The sequence below is a fragment of the Portunus trituberculatus genome, chromosome 17, assembly GCF_017591435.1.
Source record: "Portunus trituberculatus isolate SZX2019 chromosome 17, ASM1759143v1, whole genome shotgun sequence".
Lineage (NCBI taxonomy): Eukaryota > Metazoa > Arthropoda > Malacostraca > Decapoda > Portunidae > Portunus > Portunus trituberculatus.
Genome location: NC_059271.1, coordinates 15,590,027 through 15,600,347, shown reverse-complemented (window position 1 = coordinate 15,600,347; position 10,321 = coordinate 15,590,027). Strand labels below are relative to the sequence as shown.

At 39.6% G+C, this 10,321-nt stretch overlaps 2 protein-coding genes across 3 annotated transcripts in view; one reads left to right on the top strand and one right to left on the bottom strand.

Moving 5' to 3' along the window:
* The window catches only part of LOC123504751 (moesin-like), a 31,678-nt gene extending 26,653 nt beyond the window's left edge, over nucleotides 1-5,025 (top strand). The window contains exon 7 of the mRNA XM_045255530.1: nucleotides 3,893-5,025. Within this exon, the coding sequence (XP_045111465.1) occupies nucleotides 3,893-3,998 (106 nt within the window). The 3' untranslated portion in view covers nucleotides 3,999-5,025. The remainder of the gene's footprint in view (nucleotides 1-3,892) is intronic.
* Nucleotides 1-10,321, bottom strand: part of LOC123504750 — a 52,466-nt gene that overhangs the window by 6,037 nt on the left and 36,108 nt on the right. The window lies entirely within an intron of this gene.

Sequence of the window (10,321 nt, the reverse complement as noted above, 5' to 3'; positions counted from 1 at the left end):
TATTATTATTATTATTATTATTGTTATCGTTATTATTTTTCTAAATAAAACTTATAACAATAATATATAAAACAAAGTTTGATAGTGTGTGTGTGTGTGTGTTCACGGACGCCTACTGGTCACCCAACCAGCCTTCCCCATTACGGAGAGAGCTCAGAGCTCATAGACCGGTCTTCGGGTAGGACTGAGACCGCACCACACTCCACACACCGGGAAAGCGAGGCCGCAACAGGCCACAACTCTTGAAATTATATCTCGTACCTACTTAGTGCTAGGTGAACAGGGGCTACACATGAAGAGACTTGCTCATTTGCCTCTCCGCGCCCGGCACTTGAACCTGGACCTTCTCGGTTGTGAGTCGAGTGTGCTAACCACTACATCACTCGGTGTATGTGTATTTACTTAGTTGTATTTACCTAGTTGTATTGTACAGGGTTCGAGCGGGGCTTATAGTGTCCTGTCTCCATATTTCCATTTATCCAATTTTTCTTTAAAGCTATACACGTTATGTGCTGTAAGAACTTCATCAATCAATGCATTCCACTTTTCCACCGTTCTTTGTGGAAAACTGCATCTTCCAATATCCTTCACACACTTGCCTTTTCCTAATCTTCTTTGCATGTCCTCTTGTTCTTCCAGCTTCTTCTGTCACCAGCACCATGCAGGTTCTCCTTGTCTATCTTTTCAATGCCATTTACTGTTTCATACATTGCTATTAGGGCTCCTCGTTCTCTTCTATCTTATAAGGTTGGCAGTCCCGTTTCCTTCAGCCTTTCTTCATATGTTAGATCCTTTAGTTCCGGCACCATCTTTGTAGCTATCTTCTGGATCCGTCCTAATCTTCTTATATCAACTTTGGATGTACTATACTGTAATATATATATATATATATATATATATATATATATATATATATATATATATATATATATATATATATATATATATATATATATATATATATATATATATATATATATATATATTTTTTTTTTTTTTTTTTTTATCATATCTTTGTCCAAGTACTGAAATGCCACTCTAATATTAGTCAGCATTTTGTATGATGATCCAAATATCTTACTTATGTGTTTTTTGGTGTTCAGATTTTCTTGTATAAATAACCACTCCCAGATCTTTTTCCTCTTTAGTCTTCATGTGTGTGTGTGTGTGTGTGTGTGTGTGTGTGTGTGTGTGTGTGTGTGTGCGACCGCGAAGTTCATAAGCAGGAGACAAAGGTGAAGGGGGCAAGTCCCTCAATCAGTCGGCGAGGGAAGGCAGGGTGTGGGAGAAACGGCATCACCGCTCTCAGTTGCCGGAACGGGAGGGAGCATTTTGAAACTCTATAAGGAGGTGATGGGGGCCAGTGGGTCAGCAGGATCCCCCGCCACTACAACCAACCAACCACCCTTTCTCTCTCTCTCTCTCTCTCTCTCTCTCTCTCTCTCTCTCTCTCTCTCTCTCTCTCTCTCTCTATCACGTTCATCTGATGACGAGGAAATCGTAAATTAAGGTAATAGCTCATAAAGAGACACACAGCCCAACTTTCTTCCCTTTTGTGCCAACGAAACAAAAAAAAAAAAAAAAAAAAACATGAATATATGAATAAACAGATTATGATGATAACGTGGGAAGCCAAAAGAAAAAAAAAAAAAATGCATCCTGACCCTCTTAAGCGGCACTTTCCCCGCACATACTAGCCGCAACTGTTCCGGGGCGCGCCGCCGACCGCTGCTCACCTTGCCGGCCACTGCAGAGACTATTGGCGGCAGGAGACGAATAACATGAGGCTGGCCACTCAAGCACTCAGTAGCTCAGGTTATGCCTGCTATGTCCAGCCAATCACAATGTGATAATTTATGTTTATAAGCTTGTCTGAGTAAACGGTGAATGCTTTCTCAAGCAAGGTATTGAAGTATGAGTGCAGTGCTGTGATCAGTTCCAGGCTAAATGTAATGCTCCAGTTCCACAACCTATATCTCATTCCAGAAGCGCGCTCCTCTTTTCTCTTTCCAGTGCCCGAGGAGGCATCATGGGCACTCCAGTCTATGGGGCATGCTAGATACCGCGTTGTATTCGATCCCTCAAGGACTTGCAAAAATGACTATACACGAAACATGAAAATTTCACGTACAATTACACTCCGATTATTATACGTTTCTCTTGCCTGGCTCAATCCCAAACCCTAAACACAACGATCACATATCAACCATTACCTTGAAAAAATGTTCATATATATATATATATATATATATATATATATATATATATATATATATATATATATATATATATATATATATATATATATATATATATATATATATATATATATATATATATATATATGCTCATTATCCAATAAACAGAATAAAATTTATATGAAAATTATGAAAATACGATAAAAAAGTTTCTTGACTACCATTACATTGTCCATTCTCCTAGGCCTTTTTCCTCCTCGTTTCTTCCCCCCCACCTCTGACCAGCCCAGGCACTCAAGGTAAAAAAGCTAATGGATTTTCTACCCTCGTTCTCAAACCTCTCTCTTTTGTTATTCTTCAACTGTCTCTCACGCTTTGTGATGAAGAGGAGAGGAAAGGGTGCCGTTTGAGCCATGGTTCGTCGCGCGTGCTGTCAGTGGACTGCCAGTGTTATAGGGCAGATATGATTGCGAGAAAGGCAAGAACGTGAATTAAGAGAAGACACGAACGGAGAATCATTCCATCATTGGAATTAAGTTGAACAATATGTATATGAAGAAACTTATTATCAAAGTGTGGTGCCTGAATTAGTTCAAGATTCATAAAGCAATAAAGAAAAGTTATTATGCACACATTTCATATCTAGTTACAGTTTGATGAGGAAAGATAAATAAAAAAGAAAAAGATACATTAGTCCGCCTCAACCACGCGGATCATCAGTCAGTGCAGTGAGGTGTTAAGCGAAGGACTTTCCTAAGATGAGAGCGTTCCGGAGATGCTGTGGGAGAGGCAATGGACAGGTATAGGGAGGTACCTAGCAATGGCACACAACATGTCTCTTTTCTTTGCTGTTTTTACTTTGCCTAGACTTCATTCAGCATCAACACCAATTCACACCAGTAAATTTATTCCACAACCGAGTACTATGAGGCTACTCACAGATGTTCTTTTCACTTTATACTTATCATGCACCTCCCACATCTGTTCCATCATAACCTATTTTTTTTTAATCTTTTTAGTGCTGAAAATTTTGCTTTACATTTGATGTGACAGTACTGCTAAATTAAACTGTCCCCCTACTCTATCTCCATACCTCTCTCTACTTGTAGCCTCTCCGCAACTCAGTGACGAGATTCCTCGTCCTCGCTGTTTTTCCCTCACTCCCTCCTTCTGTCTATCTTCATCTCACAAACTCTTTATAATCAAAGACCGGTGATAAGCTTTTTCATCTTCCATTATTTCCGCCAGCTAGTGTTTACAGTGAGAGAGGAGCAGCAGTGATGAGGGAGGAAGAACGACAATTTGACAATTATTTGTTGGAGGTCCTCGCATCTTGAAGTTTGACATGTTAGCCAGGATGGAGATTTTATGAACAGTGGCCGATTACAGAAGTATGAGGGGAGGTGTGATGTTCAGGTGACTACACACGAGTTTAAAAAGATTAGAGAACATCACTTAATTCCCCTGCTTTCCATGTACAAACTAGACAAATGAGTAACCTACAATCAAAGAGAGACAACGGGTTAAAAAAATAAATAAATAAAGATAAAAATAAATGAATAAAAAAATAAAATGCTTCAATGACTTCACGTAACCACTGGATCAATGTAAAGCTTAGTGTGCTAACTGGGAAATATAAGAAGAGAATGGTGGCAGTGGTGAGTCTCTAAATACTGCATTACGTTTCTCCCCAGAGTTAACCGCTTCGGACGCCGTGCTGAGTCGACGACCGGTGTCGTGTTCGAAGATGTCCGGCTATCCACAACTACTAATCGCTACAAGCTGACTCCTAATATGTAACAAAATGAAAATATGAAGTTCTTTTTTTCAGGATTCTCAAACCAAGTGAACAGACCTATCACTCTGTAACGTAGGTAATGTTGGCCACTGTATTAAGACTATTTAATTATTCTTGACCACACCTACGCAATATAAAGATTTATACAGTTTTTCTTTGAAATATAGCAGTGTAGAGATTTATAAAAGATTTTCTTATAAAAAAACAAACAACATACCGTGCTTCAACACACAATAATGATTACATTTCTTACATAACATAACAATATATTCAATTTCTTGTCAAAATGTTGCGGTGTATTGGATTTATAAACGGTTTTCTTATGAAAAAAAAAAATAAGGAATATGCTCCTTGTATTTCAAAACATTGGCCGGACACTTACGAACAAGTGGTCAGCTGCGATCATGAATATTAGAGTACACAAACTCGCGTTAAGTTGCCAGATTCACTTGATATCACAATATTTCACAGAAAAGGTGGTCAACTAGATATTGTATATTTTTGAATACTCTACTATCATATACCTATATATCAAAATAACTTAAGTATTTTAAACACATATCTACGGCATAAACGCCTTAATAGTAAAATTATATTTTCTAACCTTCTAGGCTAGGAAGTAAACTACAAGAAACCATAAACGAATGAAGCTCCATAACTGAGTTTATTTTCATAACTTAGAAATCCAAGTCTGATAATGAATTTGTCTATTGCCAACCAATTCGTTCTGCGTCATAGAGACCTAACAGAGACTTAACTAATGGACAGTGATCATCCTGACTAGTTATTCTTAGTCTAAAGGCATACCATGTTCGGGCTATGGCAAAACACTTAGGAACGCGGTGATAAAAGCACTGCAGCACCCTCGGGCTATTTCGGTTTCTGCCGCAATTTTTTTTTTCGCAAAGAAAACGGAATAAAAATAGCTGTGTACTTTCCTTTTGAATCATTAACCTTGCAGAGGTGAAGTGAAATGTGTGTTAAGGTTTTGTGCTGTATTAAAGTCTCTAAAAATGAAAGTGCTCGGTACACCAGGCGATTATATTTTGCTCTCTCTCTCTCTCTCTCTCTCTCTCTCTCTCTCTCTCTCTCTCTCTCTCTCTCTCTCTATATATATATATATATATATATATATATATATATATGTATGTGTGTGTGTGTGTGTGTGATGTCGTATAAATTCAAGTAACTATAAGAAAGATACCATAGCAAATTAACAAAAGAAAAATACTAGGAGGAGCAAAAGCATGGTAAAACAATAGTTACATCTTAACATTGTGTTTTGAGATGACTGCTCTGTACCGGGAGACAATGTTAACCCACTCCTAAATTACACCATCAGGCGAACGCTGAAAATTTGTGAGTTTCGATACTCTCCTGTTGGTGTTCACAGTTGCTCAGCCTTTTTTTTTTTTTTCTTTTAATCTTTTACTTTAACCATGTGTTTGTAAACAAATCCCGGACATCTGTAGATAGCCAGGCAGCTGCGAACACGAAACCGGAAACACTGTGGGTTAACCTAGCAACTAACCTCATCATTGCGGCAACACCTGCTTGTTCCTTGTATACTCTGTCCGACTCCAGGCGTAGAATTTAATGCACGATGAGTCTTTGGGAATTGTCTCCTTCACAACCATCACAATTCATGAGCTCGCTTTCCTTATTCTACACTTTCCACGCTGAATCTATTTAAAGAGAATATTCTGCATTCTCAGTTGAACTTCAGCAATTCTTTAATGTGGGAATAACAACAGGAAAAGCCTAATAATCCTGTGCGGAAACAAGAAGATCCAAGAGAAAGAAGCGCCTCGGCCCAGTAACCTGGCGTGGCGCACTGGGTCAGACCCGCGCCGCCGCCGTGCTTGGCCGCCCCTGTCGCCCGCACCGCTGCTCCACCTGCTATGATGAACCTCCTCACTGACATAATAAAGCGTTCCGGAAATCCATTTCCATGTTTCACTGTATGGAATATCTAGACACTCTTGTAGAAAGTGGGCTTGTGGACATGAATACCTTACTGGAACCATGACTTTTCGATTTGACCGTGATGGTGCTGCTTCTGAAAAGGATTTGAAGAAAAGTACTTTGTGCCGCCTTGCAAGGTAACGAAACTAAAGTAAGAGTAGGAAGGGGTAACAAATGATAAACATCTGATGAAGTTTACAGGAAACGGGGCTATGGCAATATGAGCAAAGAAGGGCCGTCGACCCCGCCTGCCGGGGTGCTGTTCCCCCGCCTCGCCACGACCCCCGCTGACTAACCAAAGCTCGTCGCCCGAGGCAACGCGTTCCTGCATTTTTGTTTGCACTCATATATATATATATATATATATATATATATATATATATATATATATATATATATATATATATATATATATATATATATATATATTATAAAACAGTTATCCGAATCATCCCTGCACATTTTTCAGGGCATTATTTATTTACTTACATATTTGTCTATGTACTTATTGACAATGTTTGCGTACGTTTCCTTATTGACTTTCATGCATTCAAAACGTTACAAGTGCTGCCCTAAACAAATTAGATTTTCGTTTGTAAAAAACAACATAAAAGACAATTATATTTCTATGAAAAAATGCATGTAATCTTGATTAATTTCACTAAGGATACAACAATAAATTGTTGCAAATTTTAAATAGCCTTTGTATTTTCGTATCGTGTCATCTTGCTGAAACTTAATCCCACACAACTCACCACCCACACCTCCCAAAGCCCTACATCAGCAGCTCCGCACGCCGACGAAGAGCCATGCGTCAATCTGTCGCCTTGGCTTGGCCGGTTTTCAGAGTGGCGACCCATTTGCGGGTGACTGAACTTTACAAGGTGATTCACGAGACATTTCAAGATTTATTGCAGCCGCGGCAGTACTGGTGTGGTGAAGAAAGAAAAGGGAGGCTGTCTACGTAGGCCGAGGTTTTCGTGTGTGTGTGTGTGTGTGTGTGTGTGTGACGGCATGATTCTGCTGGTGGTGGGGATGACGGAAGTGGTGGTGTTGGTGGTGGTGGTAAGGGTGATACCTTATTGGAATGGAACAGTGTTTTGTCAATAGTGGTGGTGGTGGTGGTGGTGGTGGTAATGATGACGACATTGATAATGACATGGACGAGAGTTGCAGTGACTGCAACGATCAAAGAGAAGATCAGCAACAAAGAATAAACCTACAAGACAACTCTACACACACACACACACACACACACACACACACACACACACACACACACACACACACACACACACACACACACACACACACACACACACACACACACACAAAGAAGAAGAAGAAGAAGAAGAAGAAGAAGAAGAAGAAGAAGAAGAAGAAGAAGAAGAAGAAGAAGAAGAAGAAGAAGAAGAAGAAGAAGAAGAAGAAGAAGAAGATGATGATGATGAAGAAGAAGAAGAGAAACAAACAATCAAACAGGAAGTGCAAGCAACAAAGACAGAAATTTAGCTTCCACTGTAGTAACATTCCCTGACACCACCACTACCACCACCACCACCCCTGTTATTACTAAATCATCACCATAATTATCACCAACCCTCTTTCCCGCTTCTGAAGTTCAAGTCTAGTTAACACCAGCGAAGCGACATCTGCGTGCTGATCGTCGTGTGGTAGATGCGACAACAGAAAGTTATTGTAAGACAATTCCTGCTCTATATTCTGCAGCGCTACTGAAGCAAGCGCTGACGAAGCTCTAATGTGCACTGACCTCAGCCTTCTTGCGACACCACAAGAATCTACTACTAACGGGAAGCCTAGATTTACTTTTTTTTATTTATTGTTTTATTATTTCTTATTTTATCTATGTAGTTTATCGACAAGGCGCGCTTCTTTCTGTATTGTGTCTGCATTGAGAGTATACTATTTCATTATTATTATTTTATATTACTTGTGTTGTTACTATTGTTATTTTCTTCTTATCATTATCATCATGGATGTTACTACTATTGTTGCTACTACTACTACTACTACTACTACTACTACTACTACTACCACTACTACCACTACTACTATACTACTACTACTACTACTACTACTACTACTACTACTACTACTACTACTACTACTACTACTACTACTACTACTACTACTACTACTACTACTACTACTACTACTACTACTCTATTACAACTATTATTGTTACTTGCTCACCAATTCTTCATCCTTCGCTCCACTTTTTCACTAGATTATCATTTCCGTTTATATCTCTTTTATACTAATTTTTATAATTTATTTTTCATTCCTGCACAGCCTCCTTCCTTCTCTGTGCCAAACCACGTATTCCTGTTCATTGGTCTTCCTTTTTTCTCATCTATGTATTTTGTCTCCTTGAGCTGTCATTGATTTTGCTAGGTGCGCTGCTCTCCCATCCACTCACATACTACACACCACGTAGTGTAGTGGTTAGCACGCTCGACTCACAAACGAGAGGGCCGGGTTCGAGTCCCGGGAAGCGGTGATACAAATGGGCAAGCCTCTTAATGTGTAGCCCCTGTTCACCTAACAGTAAATAGGTACAGGATGTAACTCGATGGGTTGTGGCCTCGCTTTCCCGGTGTGTGTTGTGTGTGATGTGGTCTCAGTCCTACCCGAAGATCGGTCTATGAGCTTTGAGCTCGCTCCGTAATGGGGAAGACTGGCTGGGTGACCAGCAGGCTACCGAGGTGAGGTGAATTTCATCTACACTACCACTGCCTACAGGCGCTATAGGCCTTACCGTAAAAAAAAAAAAAAAATCAAATAATCTATTAACATCTGTCGGGACCTTTTTGCTGGCCTATAATATTGCTTTTCGCATTTGATTTTAATTCTTGATCTTAATCTCTTTAGTACCGGGTCGCACTTTCATATTCATTCCAGTTACTATTTGGCAATCTTATACAGCTTAAAAACATAGATTGGGATAAGAATAGACTCTGGCCATTAACCTTTTGACCTCCAAATATCCTTCCTAATGCAAATAAAATCGTCCAGTCATATCCAAAAATCAGGATAAAAATGCGTCTCAGTAGTGAAGGGGTTGAACGAGTGAGCAAATTACATACTTTATAATGGTTGCAGTGAGTAGCAGCGAATGCGTGATGGAGTAAGAAGAGGAGACGAAGCAAGCACGTGACAGAGGAAAGAGAGAAATTCGCGCATTTACCATTTATGGCTTTGGGCAAAAAAGAAGAAAAAAAAAGAGTGTAGTACACTGATAAGGTGCAGGAGTGAATGCGGTGATTGTACAGTAATGCTTCCCTACATGGTGAAGCTGTGTTTTGGAGGCTCAATGGTGTTTTTATTCACTTCCCTGATGAATGGTCAAGGATTAGAACAATGATAATTTGAAGAGATGAAGGAGAGAAGGACAAGAAAATGACAGTTATGTGCCGAGGAGATTATTTGGAAAAAATGATAAAGAGAAGAGGAAGAAGAGATAAGATGTTAAGTAAGGAAAATAAAGTAAAAAGAAAGTTAGAGAGATCACAGGAAACGGATGAGAGGATAAGGAAGAGCCAAACAGATAATAAAACGAGTGAGAGACAGAGAAAAGAAAAAAAACACAATATTGAAACAGGAGAAAATATAGAAATGTTAAAGATAAAAATAAAGCATTAGTGAGCAAGAGAGGTCATTGGGAACAGCAGGAGAACAAGAAAGAAAAGAAGAGTAGAGGGAAGAGGAGAGCAGGAAGATGTGTGAGACAGCTCGAGAGAAGCAAGACAATAGATGAGGTGGGTTAAGAAGGGACATGAGATTAATTTATGAACCCCGCCTCTCTCTCTCTCTCTCTCTCTCTCTCTCTCTCTCTCTCTCTCTCTCTCTCTCTCTCTCTCTCTCTCTGTGTGTGTGTGTGTGTGTGTGTGTGTGTGTGTGTGTGTGTGTGTGTGTGCATACAAACCACACCAGCACCGTTACAAACAGATATACACACACAACATCTCGACCCACATTTCTCTCATGGATGAGGCGACGCTGCGGGTGTTGGGACGGCGGTTTGCGCACTCCCATAGCTACAGTGCAGATGGCACCATCCTTCCTTCCTTCCTCCTCCTCCTCCTCTAGTGCTTGTAATTTACTTTTCACATTGTTTTTGTCTATTTCTTTTCTGTTCGTTTTCCTTTCCCTTCTTTCGTGTCACCATTACTTGAGGCTGGTAGAGGATGTGATTAACTTTAATCATTACACTACTGTAGTCGTTTTTCCTTACGTAGATTAAGTATAAAGTACGAATGTGTGGTGCTTAGAATAGCATACTCTTAGAAAATAATCATTGGTGTATCACTGATCCACATTGCATAGATAGGAGGGGTTG